Raw genomic sequence first — 24,885 nt, 5'->3', positions numbered from 1 at the left:
TCCCTCTCTCTCTCTCTCTCTCTCTCTCTCTCCTCTCTCTCTCTCTCTCTCTCTCTCTCTCTCCCCCCCTCTCTCTCTCTCTCTCCTCTCTCTCTCTCTCTCTCTCTCTCTCTCTCTCTCTCTCTCTCTCTCTCTCTCTCTCTCTCTCTCTCTCTCTCTCTCTCTCTCTCTCTCTCTCCCCCTCTCTCTCTCTCTCTCTCCCCCTCTCTCTCTCTCTCTCCTCTCTCTCTCTCTCTCTCTCTCTCTCTCTCTCTCTCTCTCTCTCTCTCTCTCTCTCTCTCTCTCTCTCTCTCTCTCTCTCTCTCTCTCTCTCTCCCCCCCCCCCCCCCCCTCGCTCTCTCTCTCCCCCCCCCTCGCTCTCTCTCTCTCCCCCCCTCGCTCTCTCTCTCTCCCCCCCTCGCTCTCTCTCTCTCCCCCCCTCGCTCTCTCTCTCTCTCCCCCTCGCTCTCTCTCTCTCCCCCCCTCGCGCTCTCTCTCCCCCCCCTCGCTCTCTCTCTCCCCCCCTCGCTCTCTCTCTCCCCCCTCGCTCTCTCTCTCCCCCCCTCGCTCTCTCTCCCCCCCCCCTCGCTCTCTCTCCTCCCCCCCTCGCTCTCTCTCTCCCCCCCTCGCTCTCTCTCCCCCCCCCTCGCTCTCTCTCTCTCCCCCCCCCCCTCGCTCTCGCTCTCTCTCCCCCCCCTCGCTCTCTCTCTCTCTCTCCCCCCCTCGCTCTCGCTCTCTCTCCCCCCCCTCGCTCTCTCTCTCTCTCCCCCCCCCTCGCTCTCTCTCTCCCCCCCCTCGCTCTCTCTCTCCCCCCCTCGCGCTCTCTCTCTCCCCCCCCTCGCGCTCTCTCTCTCCCCCCCCCTTCGCGCTCTCTCTCTCCCCCTCCCCTCGCGCTCTCTCCCCCCCCCCCCTCGCGCTCTCTTTTCCCACCCCACCCCTGGCAACCTATGTAATTGGCCTGCCTGCCCCAAGTGGATCTTGTGTTATCGACCCTTGTGTTTTACCACAGTACCGTGCCATTAGTGAAACATTTTGTTAACTAACTTTTGTTTTCATAGTAATTTTGATAATGTTTCTTAGACTCTCTGGTAGCAGCAGCACTCATCCTGGAGGTGTTAAGGTTTAAAATGGTTTTGTTTACACCACACAGACAACCAAATAAAGTTTACTCGTGTCTTCTGTTATATGTAATTAATTTTTCATCCAAGTGCACTAATCCAAAAGTTGGAAACATGTATCAGAACTTAAGTCAAACCAAAGACCTGATCATAATAGAGGCCAATGAACACAGGAGGCAAGAAAAACGTAATTGTTCTTCGGTAAAAACAGCAAGCCAAGAGCCTTCGACCAGCGAAGCCTCGCCAGAGAGCCAAGAGCCTTCGACCAGCGAAGCCTCACCAGAGAGCCAAGAGCCTTCGACCAGCGAAGCCTCGCCAGAGAGCCAAGAGCCTTCGACCAGCGAAGCCTCGCCAGAGAGCCAAGAGCCTTCGACCAGCGAAGCCTCGCCAGAGAGCCAAGAGCCTTCAACCAGCGAAGCCTCGCCAGAGAGCCAAGAGCCTTCAACCAGCGAAGCCTCGCCAGAGAGCCAAGAGCCTTCAACCAGTGAAGCTTCAGCAACTGGCAGTCGAAACTGACAGTACCAAGCTCATGTATTATGCAGCAATTTTAGTGTTGTTAGGTTAAGTAAATTTTTAAGTATTGATTTGAAAATATGCAGCATCAATGACGAACTACAACACGGTAAGCTGAACTTTATTTTAAATTACAGTACGTACTGGTATATTTTTTAAAATTAGTGTGTGGAAATTCAAATAGTGTTGTGGTACAAAAAGTTGTGAATACTGTACTGTATATTTACTTTTGGACTGCCTCTCCTGCAAACACAACACTACCTATTTTTATCATTTTATAATTTGTTACAAAGTTGTTACATCTTGTTAGAAGGTGTTGCATCTTGTTACAACTTGTTAGATAGTTGTAGCAATGTTATAGTTTCATCATGTGTGGTGGGTCAGTCAGCAGTATTGTGATTGCTCTCATAGAGAGCAAGTCCTCTTACTCCCAAAGTTCTAATAGAACCAGGTAATTTCATATGCAACTATTGGCACATTTAGTATCGGCAGCAGACTAGTTGTTTTCCCTAGATGCTTGCCATCCCTAACCACTGGCTTTGTTTCTTGTGTGTATTCCTTCACCTATTCCCTACCATTGGTGTTGAATAACAGGCATAGGCAAGCAGGCAGGTATTCTCAGTCAGACAATCTCAGTAAGGCATGGAGTCTGTCAGGCAGTCAATCTCTGCCTCTTGTAATTTCACATGCAAGAGGGTGTCCAGGAAGTGGTTAAGAGGGGTTGGAGTTTGGCAGGGTGTCAGGGGTGAGGACTGGTGGGTGAGAGTATCAAAAGTCATTAACCCTTAACATGCTCGGGGTATAATATCCTTTGTTCCCCGCAGGCGCATGTCATTTTGAAAAAAAAAAAAAAATTTTTTTTTTTGCTAATCTGTTAAGTTGTGTTCACTGATCACAGAAAAAAAATAAAATTCTATTGTACTTACTTTTGTTGCAATAGAGCCGAGAAGATCAGCGATGACGTCACAATCTGCATGTTCGCTCATGCAGTACAGTACAGTACACGTCCCTGAGGCGTTGCGCGCGGTCCTCAACCAGCCAGAGTTGCCACAAATATATTTTCGCGCTATTTATTTACAATGTCTAGGCGCATTTTATCGAATTTTTTTTTCACTAATTGTGTTCCATATAATGTTTGAACATATTTTATATCAATAATTGTTGCATATTTGAGTATACACAGGCGCGCACAAATGTTTTCAATTACGGCAATATAATGTCTTTACAGTCTATTATATTGTATGTTCTGCTTATATTTTTAGATATTTACACACACGCACACGCTATCTGCTTATATGTTTAGGTATTTACACACACGCACACGCTATACACACTTTGAAGCACACTTAGAAGTTTTCTAGACTGTGGTAGTCATTGAAGCAGTCGACAGCACATAATGGGATACGACATGTTTCACACCATGTTTGCACAAGCTTCCGCTTCTGATCTCTACGTGTCGTTGTTTTACACACCAAGCAATCACGGGCTATTGCACGCTTCCCAGCTGGTGGCAAATACTTGAGTCTGTGTGCTAGGAAGCCTTCAGTGTGAGCGAGGCGTGGAGTACCAGCATGCTGCAACAGTGGGTTTATGATGGCTGCTGAATCCCTGCGACATCTTTTGCAAACTTTTCTAATAACTGTATTGCAGCATCAAATACAAAGGCACGGAAAGTGGGCTTACGTCCAGTTCTCACAAGGTACATGTTGAAACAGTTCAGCATGCTCATGTCCACAAGATGGAAGAACCCTTTTTTCGTCCACCTACATGTTTTCCTCACACACTCTGCAGTGCCAATCATCATGTCTGATTTATCAATCAACCGCATGTTGATATTATAGTCTAAAACACAGTCTGGCTTATATAGTGGTGCGTTTGTTTTATGGTTCACTTTCCCACTGTTCACCATTGTTCCATCATGAATTGTTGTCAACAAGTTCACCTTTCTTTTGTCTTTCCACCGAACTGACAGAATGTTATCACTTTTCCTTCTCTGACACTCACCAACTGCAATGTCGTTGTCAAACACAGGCATTTCCCTTCGTTGTGGCTTTACTGTACCAACCAATCCGGTTCTATTGTCTAGCAAGAACCGAGCTAGCAAGGGACTTGTATAGTAATTATCCGTGTATAAAATGTGTCCCTTGTTCATCCACGGAGCCATGATGGACTTCACTACACTCCCCGAGAATCCATGTTCGTTGTTACCGGGAATGTCTACATCACTAGCCGAGTACAGAATCATGTGTAACACGTATCCTGTCTCACAATCACAAAGAACAAAAAATTTCAGGCCAAATCGGTTTCGTTTTGAGGGAATGTACTGCTTGAATGGAACACGTCCCTTGAAAAGTACGAGAGATTCATCAACCACCAGCTTCTGTGCTGGTACATAAAAATCTCTGAATTTTCCAATAACATCGTTCATGTAGTTCCTCACTCGCCACAGTCTTATCATCATCTGTTCGGTCCTGAACACTTCCAAAATGTAGACACCTGAGGAGTATCTGAAACCTGTCTCGTGACATATATTTCCCGAATAAAGGTGTTGGCACTGTATGCTCCTTGCTCCAATAGTCACTTATTGCATGTTTGTGACAGTGCTTCATCAACAAACAGAGTGCCAAAAACACACACATTTCCGCAACTGTGGTATTTTTCCAATGCTGCAGTCGTGAAAATTCTGTGATTTGCCTGTCAATCAGGTAAGCAGCATGCAGGTTCGTTTGGTGTACAATATATTCCATGAGTGGTTCATCATAGAATGCTGTAAAATATTCCATCTCAGCCATGTCCTCACCTTGATTAGGGAAAAGGTTGGTAATCCCTACATCTTTATCATCAAAGTGAGGAATATTAAGAATAAAATCGTCACCATCACTCCACACAAGTACACCAGGCGTCCTGTGAGATGCAGAGGAAAGACAGCGAGGAAGCGATGCATACCAGCGACCAGGAGCTGAATACCGTCTGCGAGAAGCACGGCGGCTACGTGCAGGTGAGGTGGGTGCAGGTGAGGTGGGTGCACGTGAGGTGGATGCACGTGAACGTGAGGGTCTTGGTCCCTCATGTGGTGCCATGCGGTGGCGCTTGGCTGGGCGAGATGCTGCTGACGTGACAATTTCTCGCCCAGTTACACCACTGGTACCAGCCACAGGCTCAATAAAACTATGATCTGAGTCACTAAACCCAGAAAAGGAGTCACCTCCCTCTGACTCGTCACCCTCAAACAGTAAATATCCACAGGAACTGTGAGGTCGTGGTAGAATTGGGGTAGAAACTGGCCGAGGAGGCATGGGTGAGCGTAGAGGCCTCGCCATGGCATGGCGGTCACTGTCACTTTCACTGCTGCTGCTACTATCAGCCGACAACACTGTATAATCCTCATCGTTGTCTGAATCATCAAACACACTTTCTTCACCTTCAGAGAATAATTCGTGGGCTATTTGCTCTGGGGGTGAGGGATTGAGTGGTGCATGCCCGAGAGGCGTTTGACCGTGCGCTCGCCATGGTGACTCGCTAAACTGATGCCTCCCACGCCTTTGGTTCGTGAGCGTGAATTTTTTTCAAAATGGCCGCTGTTTACTATAGCCCCTGGGCAGCGTATGGGAATCCCAGCTACACCGCGGGACATTCAAATTGTGTGCGGTACCCATGTACGTCATATGACGTGAAGCGCAGTTGACTGGTACAACGTCTAACACGTCATATGACGTGATGCGCACTTTAAGGGTTAAGGGAGTGGTGTTTCCAGAAAAATGACAATGTTAAGAGTGGCAGCTCTCGAGTCCTCGGTGACCCAAACATTCATGCTTTGGTCAAAACTAGTGTGTTTACTCTGTTGGTAGGGTGGGGTCCATGGTTGGTGATGGATGGAGAGGAAGAGAATTATCAGGGGAAAGCCCCAAGCCATTATAACTGTATATCACTTGGAAGGGATCAGGATAAGTATTTGGGATGGGATGGGGGAAAGAAATGGTGCCCAACCACTTGGATGGTTGGGGATTGAACGCTGACCTGCATGTAGCGAGACCGTCGCTCTACAGTCCAGCTCAAGTGGTTGGGCTAGATAGAGGGTGTGAGGTGTTTACTTGTGCAATAAACCACAAATAGCAGACTCCCAATACAGTACATACTTGTTTTTTCATTTATAAATTCATGTAATTAGCTATCTTCACCCTTCAAAAACAGCTAACTTTGACAAACATGTTAACTCCATCATTCAAGGTAAATAATTTTTAATAATATGTCCCAAAAATATTGGTGTTGTGAAAATTTTTGGTGGTTCTGGAATTCATTCTCCCATTGATAGCATTGCACCTATGAGAATTCTCGTTCAATGTTCCGAACAAATGCTATACAGTACTAACACAATTTCAGAACAAGACTGTTTGTAGTAGGGGAACTGTATGTATACTGTAACTTGCAATGCATTGGCATTAAAATGAATCCAATTTGCTATACTGCATCTAGAATTTTGCAAATGAAAGATTAGCTAAATATTTAGTATTTTATTTTCCCACATAATCATGCATATGTAAAATATATACAGTATAGCAGTACTGTACTGTAATTTGAAAAGTAGTACAGTAATGTTTTAAGTTATTTTCATGGAAGCTAAACTAGACTATACTTTTTACTTATTACAATGAAAAAGTATATCAGTTGTCGGTTTATAACATTATTTACAGGCCGGTCAGATATATACTGTATACAGCATACTGCAGTTCGTCATACTTTGCTGCAGCTTTTTCTTCACCAAATATTTAGTTTTAATACTACTGTATATCAACAATCACTATTCACAGACATACAATAATATAAATACTGTATTGTGTAGGATGCGTACAGAATATGTACAAATATTCTAATGTTGAATTTTTTTATTTGTATAATAATTTGTAAATGGTAATAAGATTAATGAGTATCAAGCACTAATATTATTATGCACTGTTATAAATAACTAATATAGTATCTTATATCGAGGATGAATAAATAAAATAATTATGCATTAACAATTGACGAGTAATTTACTGTGTGAAGATAGAATTAAAAATAATTACAACTTAAAAAAAAAAGTTAGAACCGATTATGATCATTTAAATGAAATGTAATATATTGTATTCGGTGTATTAGTTTGAGCAAATATTCCTCGTTGTAGGCGAGATAAAAATCCTAGCAAATATGGTAACACATTTCTAAGTGACTTTAATATGAATTTGGAGATGTATATACAGTACACACAAATCTTGACTTCAATTATAATATAATGAATATTTCTTCTTTGGTGCACAGTATTTTTGTTTCACATGATAGTGCATTTTGTCTTCTTGATGAAACCTGTTTCAGTATCATCATTATCATCATCAATAAGAACCATTTTGTATTTGTAACGAATCACTGTGGGACTGGGAGGGGGTTGGAATACTGAAGGTGGGGCATAGAACATAGGTTGTTTCTCTGTAACTTGGTTGTTCTCTCGCAGCGTTCTTACTTGCAGTTCTCGAGTTTCTTGACGTTGTCTCTTTAGCTCCAGCAATGAAACTTTTGGTATTGGAGGAGCATGCATTTTCTTCTTTGACTTTAAGTGAACTTGTTCTAGTTGTGAACTTTCTGTTGCACTGCTTGCTTGAGGTGTAACTACAGTGTTTGAAGTGATAATTCCTTTATACTCAACATTATTATTGCTATAGTTATTAATTTTATTTGGTACTGAGTTAGGGTGTTGCATCATGTCTTCAGCTGCATTGTCAAGGTTAAGTGGAGGTAGATTTGGTGGTATATTCTCCTTGATGTTGTTGAAAGAACTTGTGTTGCCAATTTCTTTACTTTCAATATCACTTTGTATTTTTTGCTTCTCCTTGTTAGTAAGTCTGTCACTACTTGCTCTTTTTAATGGTGCTTTAATTTTAGCTTCTTTGATTGAATTCCTACGATCTGAGGAGTGTTCTATTGATTGTAAATTGGTCAGAGGGGATGGAGGAGTGTCATCAATGCTTGGGTGTCGTAAGTGATCAAAATCCTCATTTATTTGAATAAAAAGGTATTCTTTCTTTTGGGGATTGGGATCATTATAAAAGGCGTTAATTTCAGGGTTCTCAAAATCTAAATGAATATGCTCTTCATCTACTTGCTCTATAATTCTTTCAACCTCCTCATATACTGGAGTAAAATTATCATGATTGACTTCACCAGAGGGCTTAAACATGTCTGGTGTTAAACTTATTTTGTGAAGAATCTTCATTTTCAATTCAGGATCATCACAGAGCTCGTAAGGTGTTACTCCACTTGTAGTGCAAGTTCTTAAGTTTACTCTTTTGTCTTCCATGAGCATGTCTAATGCTGCTTCATTACACCAGTAAGCTGCAGCATGTATGGGTTCCCAGCCATCTTCATCACATGCTGTTAGAGATGCTCCATTGTTTATTAGTAATTCTACTATATCATTAAAACCATTTGCAATGGCTACATGAAGAAAAGTTTCTCCTCGGTCTAATGGTTGATTAAGGTCTCCTCCGGCAGCTACTATATTGGTAATATCTTCGAGCATGGCAGCGTGAGGCTTCTGGTGAATCTCCTCAATGGTATCTTGTGTTATACCTCTTTTAATCATTTCATTTTCAATATATTGCAGAGATATTTCGTTTTCAGTAATATCATGTGGCATATCCCCATCGCCATTCACTGCTGTTAAGTTAGCTCCAGCTTTGATGAGAGTAGTGACAATTTTGAAGTGTCCACAGGTGGCAGCTGCATGTAAAGGTGTCCAAAGATCATTATCTGTTATGTTTACATTTGCTCCATGTTTTAATAAAAGTGACACCATTTCCAGTGAGCCGTCAATAGCACACTGATGTAGAGCTGTAAGTCCATCATGGTTCATCATGTTTGGATCAGTTCCTAAGAAAGAAAGAAAAACATTAACTATAATATAGTATTTTATCATTTATAATGTTTACTATAATAAATATTGAAAGCAAATAGAAAGGGTTAATGTGAAGAGTGAGAAGCATGCGCTGTATATGGAATTTGTTGAATTCATATGTCATGTTCTGAAGAGTTCATGTATGAAGTGGAGCATGTGTGTATTTCTGTCATAATAAATGACTGGTTTTATTTTGATGTAAGTGTTTGCTGGTGCTCTGTGATGTACTCGTGGTTGTTAATTATACTGTAATTACCCAAGTGTAATTATAGGATAAGAACTCTGCTTGTGGTGTCCCGTCTTCCCAGCACTGTCATATAACGCTTTGAAACTACTGATGGTTTTGGCCTCTATCACCTTCTTGCCTAACTTGTTCCAACCATCTACCAATCTGTTTGCTAAAGTAAATTTTCTTCTATTTTTTCGGCAACTTTACTTGGTTTAAATCAATGACCTCTAGTTCGTTAAGTTCCAGGTATCAGGAATTCTTCCCTATCAATTTTGTCGATTCCCATTACTATTTTGTATGTACTGTAGTAATCATATCGCCTTTTTTTTTTTCTTTTTCTATCTGCTAGTTTTGGCATATTTAATGCCTCTAACATCTACTTGTAGCTCTTGTCTTTCAGTTCCTGGAGTCATTTAGTTGCACATTGTTGCATCTTTTCCAGTTTGTTGATGTACTTCTTAACATTTTTCCGTCCCTGGAGCGCGCGTCCTAGCCTACCGCTAGGTGTGCCAAGCATTTCCTCGGTGCTCACAACCAGACTCAAAATATACTCTTCTCACCTCAATTTTTGTGTTATGGCGTTCATTTTGGTATCTTTTTGTTCGCAATACAATTCCTTACAGGGATGTATACATATGAAGTCCAAAAGCCCAGCGTGCCACCCGCACCAAACTCACAAATTGGCCATGAGTTACCCGTGAGTGTGCAACCCCACCAAAATGTGTGTTCTCTTTTCAGGATTCTCACCTCAATTCTCATGCTATGTCATTCATTTTGGTATCAATTTGTTCACAATCGAATGCCCTACAGGGGTATATGCATATAAAGTCCAAAATCCCAGCACACCTTCCCCCCCACCCCCAGCAAAGGTGAAAGCCAGCCAAGCGTTAACTGTGAGTGAGCACGCTTTTGCTTTTTCACTTTTTGCACAGACACAATAAGAATTCCAGAGAACAGCATAGAACACATGGAGGTGTCTAGAGACGAAGTGAAACAAATGCTCCTGAAGCTAAGTAAGAACAAAGCAGTTGGCCCAGATGGAGTTTCACAATGGGTTCTGAGAGAATGTGCACCTGAGCTCAGCATTCCACTTCAGCTGATTTTTCAGACATCCCTGTATACAGGAGTCGTAGCAGATGTGTGGGGAAAAAGGCTAACATAGTTCCAATCTACAAAAGTGGCAGCAGGGAAGACCCCCCTCAATTATAGACCTGTATCATTGACAAGTGTAAATAAGTGACAAGTCAAAATATTGGAAAAAATAATAAAAACTAAATGGGTAGAACACCTCAAGAGAAATGATATAATATCAGACAGATAGTACGGTTTTCGATCAGGAAGATCCTGTGTATCAAATTTACTCAATTTCTATGATCAAGCCACAGAGATTTTACAGGAAAGAGATGGTTGGGTTGACTGCATCTATCTGGACCTAAAAAAAGCTTTCAACAGAGTTCCACATAAAAGGCTGTTCTGGAAACTGGAAAATATTGGAGGGGTGACAGGTAAGCTTCTAACATGGATGAAAAATTTTCTGACTGATAGAAAACTGAGGGCAGTAATCAGAGGCACTGTATTGGACTGGAGAAATGTCACAAGTGGAGTACCACAGGGTTCAGTTCTTGTACCGGTGATGTTCATTGTCTACATAAATGATCTATCAGATGGAATACAGAATTATATGAACATGTTTGCTGATGATGCTAAGATAATAGGAAGAATAAGAAACTTAGATGATTGTCATGCCCTTCAAGAAGACCTGGACAAAATAAGTATATGGAGCACCACTTGGCAAATGGAATTTAGTGTGAATAAATGTCATGTTATGGAATGTGGAATAGGAGAACATAGACCCCACACAACCTATAAATTATGTGAAGAATCTTTAAAGAATTCTGATAAAGAAAGAGATCTAGGGGTGGTTCTAGATAGAAAACTATCACGTGAAGACCACATAAAGAACGTTGTGCGAGAAGCCTATGCTACGCTTTCTAACTTCAGAATTGCTTTTAAATACATGGATGGTGAAATACTGTACTAAAGAAATTGTTCACGACTTTTGTTAGGCCAAATCTAGAATATACAGTGGTTGTTTGGTGCCCATATCTTAAGCAGCACATCAACAAACTGGAAAAGGTGCAAAGACATGCTACTAAGTGGCTCCCAGAACTGAAGGGCAAAAGCTACGAGAAGAGGTTAGAGGCATTATATATGCCAAAACTAGAAGACAGAAGAAAGAGAAGTGATATGATCACTACAAAATAGTAACAAATTGATAAAATTGATAGGGAAGATTTCCGAGACCCGGAACTTCAAGAACAAGAGGTCATATATTTAACCCTTGCACTGCTCACCTATTTTCGGCAAAAACGTCTTGGTGCAATTGTCAAGGACATATTTTTGTTATTTTTACAAATGTTCAGGTAAATTTAATGTCAAAATGTTTCCAAAGTCAACTATTTCCATTTCAAAACACAAATAGTAATGAAAACATTAAAAAACATTAAAATATAGCCAAATTAAAAAACAAAAAGCACAACTCTCTGAGCGCCTAAAGGCGCTTTGCGCAGTGCAGTGGTTAAACTAGCTATATTGAGATTATCTTGATGATTTCGGGGCTTTAGTGTCCTGCGGCCCGGTCCTCGACCAGGCCTCCACCCCCAGGAAGCAGCCCGTGACAGCTGACTAACACCCAGGTACAGTACCTGTTTTACTGCTAGGTAACAGGGGCATAGGGTGAAAGAAACTCTGCCCATTGTTTCTCGTCGGTGCCCGGGATCGAACCCGGAACCACAGGATCACAAGTCCAGTGTGCTGTCTGCTCCCAACCTGAAGAATGTAAGAGAACCACACATGGCGGGAGGCACAGATTAATGGAAGAAAGCGGCTGTTATTTCCCTCGACATGTCCACTAACTTTTTATCAAAATCTGGAGTGGACCATTCAATTAGCCAAGGAATTTGGTGAATCCGAACCATTATTTAATTAAGGAGGGTGTTCACCGGCCCTACATAACGGTTGGGACAGAAGAGGCAGTGAAACGTTTAATGACTGACCTGGCTAAACACAGATGCCGAAGAAATAAGAAAATTCATTTTCGCAAACAGTGTGGTAGACGGTTGGAGCAAGTCAGGTGAGAAGGTGGGGAAGGCCAAAATTCGGTAGTTTCAAAGCGTTATATAACAAAGAGTGCTGGGAAGACGGGACATCACAAGCGTAGCTCTCATCCTGTAACTTCACTTAGGTAATTACTTGGGTAATGACACACTAAAAGATGGCCAACACCTGTCTACAAAAAATCCAGGACCTGAAAAGCTGGCAACTCATGGAGTAGGTAAACTTATCTGATATTAGGTGAAGGACTGAGGGTTGTTGATGTGGGAGGCTGTCAGTTTCCATGGTGCTGCTACTTGGTGGTGGTCAGCTACTACTAGGGCTGTATGACTCAACTTCTGGGTGGATCATTTGCCAAGTCATTTACTGCATTGTTTGTTTACTGTCTGTGAACCTTGCAGTTGTCTGTTTTGCTTCACTTATTTTCAGGGGGAGGGTTTTGATTCTTCAGTAAGAATTATCATAAATCATAGCCTTTGTGAGGGGACTAGCTATTGGCCTCTGGTCTCTAGTGAGCTTTAAGGACGTGCAAGGGGTACAATGAGTGGAAACCAAGAAAGACAGATATGGTGAAAATGTGCAAGGAAGAGGGGAATGAAGTGGGAGCCATACAAGAAATGTGGTAAAGAACAAGGTTAGATGTTTGGTAGTCTTCGATTGTGTAACTGCTTAATCTTTGTATAACAACTCAAGGAGCATGGTATACTATAAGTACACTATTATAAAGCAGTGGAGTGCTGCTATGAATGATTTGCTAGAGTATGATGGAGATTGTCAAGTGTGATGCTATGTTGTATTCACCTAGTTGTGCTTGCGGGGGGTGAGCTCTGCTCTTTCGTCCCGCCTCTCAACTGTCAATCAATCGACTGTTACTTACTACTGACTATTCACCCCCCCCCTCCCCCAAACACTTGCCCAGCACTTCGCTAATGCTTTGGCCTTGGCTCGTATCCTGGCCGGGGAGGATTGACCGGGTGCCAATCCTTAACTGTAGTCGCTGTTCACCATCAGTGAATGGGTACCTGGTGGTTAAATGATTTGGCAGGTTGTATTATGGGGAAAAATTAGGATTAAGGACCTGCCCGAAACACTATGCATGCTAGTGGCTTTACAAGAATGTAACAACTCTTGTATATATAAATAAATAAAACATAATAAAAAAAATGTTAACTGGAATGAGAAAAGCATTCCTTCTTAGGTGAAGAAAACAAATCGCAGAACATCTCAAATGCTCCACTCCTGCTGAACAACGACAAAGAAGGCTACATAAAGAAAGTTTTTTTTTTTTTTTTTTTTTTTTTTTTTTTTTTTTTTTTTTTTTTTTGAGATATATACAATAGTTGTTACATTCATGTACAGCCACTAGTACACATAGCGTTTCGGGCAAGTCCTTAATCCTATGGTCCCTGGAATACGATCCCCTGCCGCGAAGAATCGTTTTTTCATCTAAGTACACATTTTACTGTTGCGTTAAACAGAGGCTACAGTTAAGGAATTGCGCCCAGTAAATCCTCCCCGGCCAGGATACGAACCCATGACATAGCGCTCGCGGAACGCCAGGCGAGTGTCTTACCACTACACCACGGAGACTGTTTATATGATATGGTTTATTATTATATTATTGTTTATTATTATATTATATAGATATGATCGAGCTTAATTGTTGCAAGAATCATAAAATCCAGGAGACAGAGTAAAGGGCCAAAAGTGAAATAAGGTTCTTTTTCTTCTATGCAAAATCTAGATTCAAAAAGCACATCTTGCATTGGGCCCTTGTGCAAGGGTGATAGGACTTTCACAGATGATAGCAAAGAATTGAGTGAAATACTAAGGTTATAGTATGATTCCCTTTTTGGTGAACCCCTGAACACACTGAAGCTCAATGGTCCTAAGGAATTCTTTATGAGTGTGTGACTACCATCAAACCATTTACAGTGACACCTTGGTTTACAAATTTAATCTGTTCCAAGAGTACACAAAATTTGTAAACCAAAACAAATTTTCCCATAAGGAATAATGTAAATTGAATTAATCTGTTTCACACCCAAAAATATTAGCTTTAAATACATTTTATGCAGAATACTATTTTTTTTTTTTTTTTTTTTTTTTTTTTTACACTATACCTTACCTTTATTGAGGATTCTTGTTGGCATTTGGAAGACAGTGAGTAGGAGAGGTGGTGTTGGTGTTTGGGAGGGAGTCCCCTTCCATTATAACATCAGGCAGTGATGACATTTCTGGGGTACTCAAAACTCTGTTTTGCAGGCATACCACTAGGACCTGGTTGTGGCTCACTGCTTGCTTGTCTTACGAAGAATCTGTCTAGACACTTGTTTTTCCCTACGTTTTAACACTTGTCTGTAGTGAGACATCACATTGTCATTAAAAAGGTTAATGCAATGGCCTGCTACAGCTTGACATTGTTGACATAGATTTGTTGTATTGCCTAGCTAGATCAACAACCCGCATACGATATTCATGTTTATGAATACAGTAATCTCGTTTTTCCTCTATCGTCATCCTCACAACTATTTTCTTAGGTTGAACATTACCACTAACTTTCTTGGGACCCATGACATGATATGTAATAAGAACTTTTATGTTCAGAAACCAAAAAGGCAGAAAAGGTGAAATTCTTCAGAGGGAATTCAAGCGCAGTCAAAATTAGCCAAAATAAACTGGTAAACTGAGCGTACCTCACCCTGCTCCCAGCAGAACCCACACGCTCGACCCATACATGTATCAGCAAACACTCTTGTTCCGAGGCAAACTTTGTTCACCGAGTCAAATTTTACGAGGAAATTTTCATGTACCGAAAATTCCGTAATGCGGGGCATTCGTAAACCAAGATGCCACGGTATCAGATGTCATCCTAACCCCCACTTGACTCTGAAGCAGCCATAGACAGCATACCCATGTACTTTGCACCATGCTTGGACTTCTGAAATGTTATATTTATTAAGAATTAAACAAAAAAATTATCACAGGCCATAAATATCTAATGGATACAGAGCCTAGGTACTAGTGTGATCCCGAAATGCCTAAAACAGCGGAAATGCATCTCTGCTGATGCCACATCACAAAGGAGGTAATAAAGCAGATACAAAAAATGATAGACCAATAGCTTTAGTATCACACAAACAAATCTTTGAGAGAGCGCGCCAAGTAGTAGTCACAAAACACTTGGCATCATTGTCGACATTACCTTCAGCAACACGGGTTCAGGATATGGCGCTTCTGCATCTCACAGTTGCTAGGCCACAATGACATGGCCTTAGATGCCTTGGAAGATAAGCAAAATGTTGATGTAATATACTTACACAGATTTTGCAAAAGTTTTCAACAAATGTAAACATGGTGTTATTGCACGCAAAAGGAATTACTGGCAAAGTAGGGAAATGAATCTTTAAATCTTAAACGAACAGAACTCTGAATGTAATATTAGTCAACAAAGTAAAATCTAGATTATTCACCGTGAAAAGCTCAGACCCCCCAGGGTACTGTGTTGGTTCTGGTGCACTCATCCTCATATCAGACAGGCAAGGATACAAACTATAGCACTCTCATCCTTTGCAGATGATACTAGAATTTTCATTAGTAGACAATATAGAAGAAACAACAAACCTCCAAGCTGATGTTCATAAAGTCTTTCAATGGGCCACAAAAGATGATGATTAATGAGGCAAAGTTTCAGTTAATGTGCTATGGAAAAAATATCAAAACAGAAACAGATATAAAATGCAGTCAAACCACACTATTGAAAGAAAAGCATTGTAAAAGATTTTGGAGTAATCATGTCTGAAGACCTTATTTTTTAAAGAACACAGTGAAGTAGCTGTCACAACTGCAAGAAAAATGACAAGTTGGATAACAAAAACCTTTCAAACAAGAGATGCCTCACGAATGATACTTTTATGACACTAGTGTTCTCTAGAGTGGAATAGCGTTGCACATTGATAGCCCCTTTCAAAGCTGGTGAAATTGCCGACCTAGAGAATGTGCAAAAAACTTTTACTGCTAGAATCCAATCGGAACATGTAATTTATTGAGGCTAAAAAATAAAATTTATTATTTTTAAAATCTGTATTCCCATATAGTGCAAGCAAGAGAGGTACATAATAATTTACACTGAATATACTAGGATTATTATTTCCATATCTGTACATAAAAATAACACCACACGAGACCAGAAGGCATTTTTGAGGTTATCTTGAAATGATTTCGGGCTTAGCATCCCTGCGGCCCGGTCCTTGACCAGTCCTCCTTTTTTATTACGCACCCCCAGGAAGCAGCCTGTAGCAGCTGTCTAACTCCCAGGTACCTATTTATTGTCAGGTGAACAGATGCATCTGGGTGAAAGAAACTGCCCATTTATTTCCATCTCCACCGGGGATTGAACCCAGAACTTTAGGATTATGAATCCCGAGTGCTGTCCTCAGCTGTCAGGCATGGTAGGATGTGCAAAATAGCTCTACTGAAAGCAGAGGTGCAATAGGCATGCTGAAGAGAACTCTATTAACATTCAAGACCCAAGAGTTTTCAATACATTCAGGGCATAACTGGCTGACATCTTGCATTGATCAAGAGAGAACTTGATTATTCCTTCCCCACCTTCAAATGATATCTGATCAACCAGCCTGTGACTTGTACATCAAGCTGTGAGCAGCTGTATCAAACAGCCTGGTTGACTAGACCTTCAACCAGTCTGCCTGGTCAGAGACAGGGCTGCTGGAACAGTGATCCTCAGAATCGACAACAGGTAACAGGTATACCTGGAGAATAGTAGAATACAGGACTTGTGAAGCCACTCTTATGACCATATGACTAGAGAAAGTCTTGAGGTTTCCATCCTCTAAGGACAAATCCCTCTCATCTCTGTTGGGCCACAACTATTCCCTCTGTTCTTAGCATGCTTATTCTGCCACTGTCAAAGGAATATGATCCACTCTGTTGTTAAAATTTATGCTCGAATCGAGCTGGATTCATATATGTCACTGAAGTGACAGTAATAGTGAAGCTATTATTTCATAAGACTTGAGTTAGTAAGCAAAAGTTAGTAAGAACCTGCTATTGCCTGTTGTGTGGTTCATAGTGTGGTTGTTTCTTGCAAATACTGTACTCCACTTTCATAACTTTCATACTTTGATGTACAGTGGCACCTCAACTTACGATTGCCCCGACTTAACGAGAATTTCGAGTTACGATGTAAATTTGATTGAAAAATGCGACTCGACATACAGTGGTGTCATCTACTAACGATATTTGTTGGTACACGTTTGGGTTGACCGAGCGCGTGGTTCCCGGTCACGTGGGCTGACCTGCCTCAGTTTACTATAGCTGCCCGCTTAGTGACGATCACGCCTATAAGAAATTCCATTTTTGTGGTGATTTTTTGCTCTTTGAACATAAAAGTAATTATTATACATCATGCCATGGGTCCCAAGAAAGTCAGTGGTAAGGTTCAACATATGAAAACCCATGTAAGGATGACCATAGAGCAAAAACAAGAGATCATTCGTAAATATGAAGATGGTGTGCGGATTGTTGAACTAGCTAGGCAGTACAACAAATCTCAGTCAACGTTATCCACCATACTGGCTAAGAAAAAGGACATTATGAGCGCTAAAGTGGCAAAAGGCATATCAATAATCACGAAACATAGAACACAAACACTTGAGGATGTTGAACAGTTTATTATTAATTTGGATACACAGCAAGGAGTTAGCAGGTGATAGTTTCAGAGGCCATCATTTGTGAAAAAGCGAGGAAATTGCATGAAGACCTTTTAAGGAAAACCCCTGGAACGAGTGATGCAAATGCGAAAGAGCTTAAAGGAGCAGGGGATGGTTTGAGAAATTTAGGAAAAGAAGTGGCATTCATAGTGTTCTAAGTGTTGTGTGTTGCGAGCTGGTGGAGAAACACAGCGAAGAACTGACCACCGAAGAACTTCACAAGGAGCAGCAACAAGAGACAGCTGAGGAAATTTCTTCAGGAGAGGAGGAGACAGTACAGAATGTCCCTTCCTCATTAATTAAGAAAATGTGTGCAGCATGGGAAGAATTGCAAACTTTTGCTGAAACGACTCGCCCAAATCACGGTGAAGTAGGCCATTGCCTTAACCTTTTTAATGACACTGTGATGCCTCACTACAGACAAAAATTAAAACATGGAAAAAAAATCTCTGGAAAGGTGTAACGGTTCTATTGTTACGTAAAGTATGGTGACAAATAAACACAGACACTAAGATACTATATATATTTGGTCGAATATACAGAAGTACACAGGTGATACTTTGGTGTGAGTTGAGCGCACTGAGCGTCGGTACAGTATCTCGCAAGTGTCTGCTCTAGACCACACTTGAAAGTAGACTAGTTAATGTTCGCTACACCGCTGCTTATATTGCTCGGGCATCTCACCGTGTTGCCCGGGCAACGCCTCACCTCATTCATCTCCAAAGGTTGACAGGAACATTAACACTATATTTGGAGCGAGTATATTATTGGGATAATCTACTCGCTACAGAACTCCCCCTCCCAGGGGATGAAAGGAAAAATACTTGATCAAGGAACTTAGCTGGTCGGCGAATTGTACGCCCTGCTCGCGTTACATAACCATCAAAGTTAACTTCCTCCTCTTCGCTGATGTCATCTAACTGGGGTCGTAGGGTGGGAGGTCGCACAGGATCGTCCGTCGTCGCAGGATCAGGTTGTGGTGCGGCTGGTAACTGGGGTTGTAGGGTGAGAGGTCGTACAGGATCGTCCGTTGTCGTAGGTGGCGGTGCTGCTGGTAACTGTGGTCGAAAAGTGAACTGCGTAGTCGGCGGATGTGTCTCTGGAGGGATGTCTGGGGCAGCGTCACAGTGTGCTGGTTTAAGGCGATCGATGGAGATGTTTACCCGCTGTCCTCGGCGTTCAATGGTGAAGAACTTTGGTGTTCGAGAAACCACTTTAAATGGTCCTTCTTAAGGTGACTGTAGAGGGCGTCGAACAGCGTCGACTCTTACAAACACGTGTTCAGTTGTGTGGAGCTCATGAGGCACATATGTAGCACGAGTTGTCGGTTGGCGTGGTGGTGTAGGCCGAATGTTTGTCATGGCCGCCCGTAATTTCTGGACAAAAGTGGGGTCTGGGGGTGTGATAAGTGGCGTTGGTGTTAAGAATTCGCCCGGAAGCCGCAGGCTAGATCCGTATACTAAGTCTGCTGCCGAGAATCCACTGCCCTCCTTCGTGGCCGAACGGATGCCAAGCAAGACTAATGGAAGGTTGTCGATCCAATCATCAGGGCGTGCTTGAGCTCTTAGGGCAGCTTTTAGTTGCCTATGAAAGCGTTCTACCATTCCGTTCGACTCAGGGTGGTATGCTGTGGTTCGGTTATGTGTGGTGCCGAGGAATTCCATAAGTTCCTTCCATAGATATGATTCGAACTGTCGTCCTTGGTCGGTGATGATGACAGAGGGGCTGCCAAAACGGGCGACCCATCCAGAGAGGAAAGCCTGGACCACTGACTCAGCTGAGATGTTGATTAATGGGATTGCTTCCGGCCATCTGGAGAATCGATCGATGCAGGTGAGTAGATAAGAATATCCTCTTGCCGACGGTAATGGTCCAACGATGTCTACATGCACCACCTCGAAACGGTCAGAAGGTAACGGAAACTGTTGAAGAGGGCTCTTTGTGTGACGATGTGTTTTCGCTCGCTGGCACTGGAGACATGAGCGAGTCCATCGTCGAACATCGGCATTGATTCCTGGCCATACAACACGCTCCGTTAGTAGTTTCTGGGAAGCGCGTACTCCTGGGTGTGCTAGGGAGTGAAATACTGAGAACGTTTTCCAGCGAAACTGGGCAGGAATGTAGGGCCTAAGTGCTCCCGTCCGTGAGGTGTCACAGATTATACTTCCGCCACCTTCCATGGGAATCTCGATGAACCGGAGAGCTGTGTCAGATGTTCGTAATCGCTGCAGATCAGGGTCTTCCCGTTGGGCCTTACTGATTACACAATAGTCCACCTGAGCTGGGTTTGTCACGACGTGGTTTATGGTGGGTCGAGACAGTGCATCGGCTATGACATTATTAGTTCCTTTGACATGACGGATATCCGAGGTAAATTGGGAAATAAATCCCAGGTGGTTGGCTACTCGAGGAGAGTGAGCATCACCCTTGGCCGCCAGCGCATAAGTGAGAGGTTTGTGGTCTGTGAGGATGTGGAAGTTCCGCCCCTCGAGAAAGTGCCGGAAATGTTGTATGGCTGAGTAGATGGCGAGCAGTTCCCTATCAAAAGTGCTGTACTTCTCTTCAGTGGGTGACAGGCGCGCTGAAAAGAATGCAATTGGGCGCCATTCTCCTTCAATGAGCTGTTGTAGTACAGCACCAATTGCTGTGTTTGAAGCGTCGGTAGAGAGATTGGTGGGAGCGTCAGACACTGGGTGTGCGAGTAAGGTGAATTCCGCCAGCTTGTTTTTTATGTCGGTGAATGCTGTCTCTGCCTGGGGAGTCCACTCCAACGGAAGACGGGACGTGAGTTTCCGACCATGTAAGAGGTCGTATAAGTGTCGCAAGATGTCCGAACAATGTGGGATGAATCGATGATAAAAATTCACCACACCAAGAAATTCTTGCAACTTCTTTGGAGTAGATGGGCGCGGGAATTCCTTGATTGCCTCGATTTTCTTCTCTAGTGGTTGGACCCCTGCTGCTGACACACGGTGTCCCAAGAAATCCAGCTCTGGAACATGGAAAATACACTTCTCGGAGTTGAGCTGCAAGCCGAAGTTGCGCAGACGGGTGAGAAGGAGTCGGAGGTGTAGCAGATGTTCTGTTGGTGATGTACTGGCCACCAGCAGATCGTCAATGTAGGCGTAGCAAAAAGGAAGGTCCTTAACTACTTGGTCGATGAAGCGTTGGAATGTCTGGGCTGCATTCCGTAGACCAAAAGGCATCCGGACGAATTCAAACAGTCCAAAAGGTGTTGTGATCGCTGTTTTCGGAATGTCTGCCGGTTCCACAGGGATCTGGTGAAATGCCCGCACAAGGTCAATTCTCGAAAAAACGGTTGCGTTGCTCAATCCCTGTGAGAAATCCTGGATGTGTGGTATTGGGTAGCGATCCGGCAGAGTATGAACGTTGAGAGCCCTGTAGTCTCCGCAAGGGCGCCATTCCCCTGGGGCTGTTTTCGGGACCATATGGAGAGGTGAAGCCCATGGACTGTTCGAAGGGCGGATTATTCCCGCCTCCTGTAGCTTATTGAATTCAGCACGTGCTACCGCCAGTCGTTCCGGTGCCAGGCGGCGTGGTCTGGCGAAGGTAGGTGCTCCCGTTGTGGTAATGTGATGCGTAATCGTATGTTGCACCTCTGGTCGAGGGCTAGCGGGTTGGGTCACATCTTTGAATTCATCCAGGAGTGCTTGAAGTTCCGTAGATGCGACTGGGGTGACGATGTAAACTTGTGGTGAGGTACTAGGAGAGGCTCGAAGTACTGCACCTGCGGGATCCACCATAAGTCGATGGTGTTGCAGGAAATCCCATCCAAGAATGGGTTGTTCCACATCCGCTATGAGGAAAGTCCACGTAAAGCGACCCAGAGAGGCGAACTCGAGAACCAGGGCGCGGGTCCCATATGTACGGACGGACGTACCATTGGCGGCTCGTAAGTCCAAACCAGGAGTACGGGTTGGTTTGACCAGTGGGGGAGGCAACACACTAGCTGCTGCACCTGTGTCAACGAGGAAACGGCGTTTGGTTATGACGTCAGATATGTAGAGCAGTGTAGTGTTTGAAATGGCGGGGTCACTGGCCGTTAACAGTCCCCGCCGAAGTAGTTTCCCGACCAGGAACAAGGAGCCCTACAGTTGCGGGCTTGGTGTCCGAACTTCTGGTGGTAAGAACAAAGTTCTCCACGACGTTCTCGCTGTCGCTTAGAGACTGATACTGGATTCGCATGGTACGTCTTCCCTGGGTGGAAAAAACGCCGGTTCTGGAGGACGTCGAGTTGTTGGGTGTCTGTAGTCTGCTGTGTATCACTGAGGTGGGACAGCGTAGCGTTATCAGACGTCGTATGAAGCCGGTCTGCCAGTGTAGCCAGTTGGGCTAATGGGGTGTCGTCAGCCATACTGAATAGGGCCGATTGAATGTGTTTTGGACAGAGTTGTATCCACAGTGATCTCACAATCTCGCTGGGGGCTGGACCAGTTGCAGTATGCATCACATACTGAATATGCCGCAGAAGCTGGGCTGGTGTTTTGTCTACTAACCTTTTGTCAGTGAGGAGTTGGTCCCTTTGTTGAATGCGGCGTTTCATTGCTGCCTGTAGAAGAGCGGCCTTCAATGCAGTGTACGTCCTGGTGTCCGGTGATGGCGCGGTGATGACAGCGGAGGCAGTGTGCATAGCCTCCGAGGTAAGTGTTGGCAGGGTACAGGCATATCGGGCTTTCTCAGTCGAAATTTCGTGAAGGTCGAAAATAGCCTCCATCTGCATGAACCAAAATTCTGGCTCATCTGCGTTGTATGCTGGAAACCTGGTAGATAAATCCATGGCGAAGATCTAGTTTGTGACTAGGTGTTCTTTGTCACTCACTGGGTCACCAATGTAACGGTTCTATTGTTACGTAAAGTATGGTGACAAATAAACACAGACACTAAGATACTATATATATATTTGGTCGAATATACAGAAGTACACAGGTGATACTTTGGTGTGAGTTGAGCGCACTGAGCGTCGGTACAGTATCTCGCAAGTGTCTGCTCTAGACCACACTTGAAAGTAGACTAGTTAATGTTCGCTACACCGCTGCTTATATTGCTCGGGCATCTCACCGTGTTGCCCGGGCAACGCCTCACCTCATTCATCTCCAAAGGTTGACAGGAACATTAACACTATATTTGGAGCGAGTATATTATTGGGATAATCTACTCGCTACAAAGGTTTTTAGTGAGACAAACAAGCAGTGAATCACAACCAGGTCCTAGAGGTATGCAGGCAAAATGTAGGTGTGTGTGTACCCCAGAGAAGTCATCACTGCCTGATGTTATAATGGAAGGGGACTTCCCTTCCAAACAGTAACACCTCTCCTCCTCCCCATCTTCCATATGCATCACGAGTCCTCCATAAAGGTAAGATAAACATATGTACTGTATTGTAGTTAGAAAAAACATTGTATTCAGTATAAAATGTATTTGTAAGTTAATATTTTGGAGGGTGGAGAATAGATTAATTCAATTCCCATTATTTATGGGAAAAATTGCTTCGATTTACAATATTTCGACTTACAATCTGTCTCTGGGAACGGATTACCATCGTAAGTCGAGGTCCCACTGTATAGGTCTTTCCTATTTAGTGCACCTATTTAACACACAGTAATTATGTACAAGGTTAATTATAAATATTGTAGCCAAGGCTGAAAAAACACTTGAATTTAATAAAGGCAAATTAGGTTATTTAAGCCAAGGTGCTATTTAAACCCTCAAAAAGGAAGTGTGTCAAACCTGATTTGCTTTCCAATATATACAGTACTAGAAGGCGTACCTGGCAGCACCCAGGATAGGCTTAAGTCTCTCTTTCTCATCCTCTCCCATTTCTTTCAAAACAAATTATGAATTCATATAGTTTCCAATATACTATGATCCTTCATGTTCATTGTGGAAAAATAAGTATTAGATTAGAATTTGTTTAGAAGTTGATCAAAACTTTAAGAACAACATGACTGCTAACTCCACACCTTTTCATTTGATATTAATTGAAAACATTGAACCATATTAAACTCAACAAAACATGTCATAAACACACTCAGTGTGTGTGTGTAATCATGTGGGTCATCAATATAAAAGACCTCACCTGATTTTAGAAGAGAACGCATTTCATCTATTGATCCCCTTGCTGCAACGTCCATAAGTTGTATTTCGGGAGCAAAAGTTATTCCACGTCTGTTCTTGGGTCTTGGTCTGCTGCTAAAAGTATCGGTTTTTGTCCATTTTGCATAGGCTATTAACTGTTGCTTCCTTCTCTTTTGTGCTAGTTTAACTCGTTCATTTATTGGCAGCTTTTCAATCTGCTGCATCTCCTGTAGGAGCTCACTGTGCTCCATTGTGGTGGTGGTTTTTATGGTTCTTTATATCACCTGATGAAATGCACAAGAATTGTTATTCAACCATTGCTAGTTTTATAACCGTTGAACTGCATATAAATCTTGCTCCTTATTAAAATTCACGGATGTTGGAAAGTGTTGCTTAAATTAACAAATTGAATAATTACTCCATTGGGATCTTAATCAGCAGTAACAACTTGATTACTGTATTTTCTTGAACACAATATAAGGCCAGACTTGGATAGTTCAGTAACATTGTGATCTTGAGCACTGATTTTTGTAGTTGAATTTGAGTTCAGTTTGGTAATAATTCAGTTACTGAATTTTAATTGTTAGACAAAGCTAGCCACCATTGCTCGGAGAATGGTGACAAGTTAGCTAGAAAGGTTTGACTGATTCAAGGTGCGATATCTTATCTAATCATTTTTCTCTTCTCTCAAGTCTGGTGTTAAACCCATATCTATGAATTGTAGATCTCTATACATTACTTCTAAATTAGTTATGTGTTTATTAAGAAAATACAAACTTATAATAACAAACACAAGATTTAAGTACAATAAATATGAATAATTGACTGATAAGGTTTATCATAATGTCATAACTGGTAATGGTTTTGAAAGACTGATAAGATTACACTGGACTACAGCTAGGCAGCCTCAGAAAGGGAATCACATATGTTTTTATTCTATACATTTTATTTTGTCTACTTTTCTTATTTCTGAACAGTAACTTGAGAATGCCTCTCTTTCTATTGTCTAAAAATAAAAACTAAGCTTCAACCTCATCTAATAACTAAGCCATTGTTTCTTGGTTGATCAGGTGCAATGTTGACTCTGCTGGATATAGAGGGCAGACATATTATGCTAGCTTTGGTAGGTATGGCAGGAATATCTGCCATGGTAGATGTTGGCAGTTTCTGCAGCTTATT

The 24,885-nt window shown here is 42.5% G+C and overlaps 3 protein-coding genes across 4 annotated transcripts in view; 1 reads left to right on the top strand and 2 right to left on the bottom strand.

The window, feature by feature from the left end:
* The window catches only part of LOC123758309 (U-scoloptoxin(01)-Cw1a-like), a 207,017-nt gene extending 203,049 nt beyond the window's left edge, over positions 1-3,968 (bottom strand). Inside the window, exon 1 of the mRNA XM_069329615.1 lies at positions 2,537-3,968. The gene's annotated coding sequence lies outside the window, so the exon portion shown is untranslated. The remainder of the gene's footprint in view (positions 1-2,536) is intronic.
* LOC123760890 (cation-dependent mannose-6-phosphate receptor) overlaps positions 1-24,885 on the top strand; it is a gene marked incomplete in the record, with an annotated part of 87,332 nt that overhangs the window by 4,961 nt on the left and 57,486 nt on the right.
* Positions 6,107-24,345, bottom strand: LOC123750020 (protein phosphatase 1 regulatory subunit 12A). Of its 2 annotated transcripts, XM_045732148.2 has the most exons (3): positions 23,708-23,839; positions 15,084-15,160; positions 6,107-8,510 (listed from the first exon to the last, which is right to left on the bottom strand). In XM_045732148.2, exon 3 carries the CDS (start codon positions 8,494-8,496, stop codon positions 6,916-6,918), a length of 1,581 nt encoding a protein of 526 aa, XP_045588104.1. In that variant the 5' UTR covers positions 8,497-8,510; positions 15,084-15,160; positions 23,708-23,839; the 3' UTR covers positions 6,107-6,915. The 2 variants fall into 2 exon arrangements, with proteins under 2 accessions (XP_045588104.1, XP_045588103.1); XM_045732147.2 differs by lacking the exon at positions 15,084-15,160 and having other exon boundaries at positions 23,708-24,345.

Source organism: Procambarus clarkii, chromosome 22, assembly GCF_040958095.1.
Source record: "Procambarus clarkii isolate CNS0578487 chromosome 22, FALCON_Pclarkii_2.0, whole genome shotgun sequence".
Taxonomy (NCBI): domain Eukaryota; kingdom Metazoa; phylum Arthropoda; class Malacostraca; order Decapoda; family Cambaridae; genus Procambarus; species Procambarus clarkii.
Note: the sequence above shows the minus strand (reverse complement) of the source record. Positions and strands in the feature narration are given on the sequence as shown.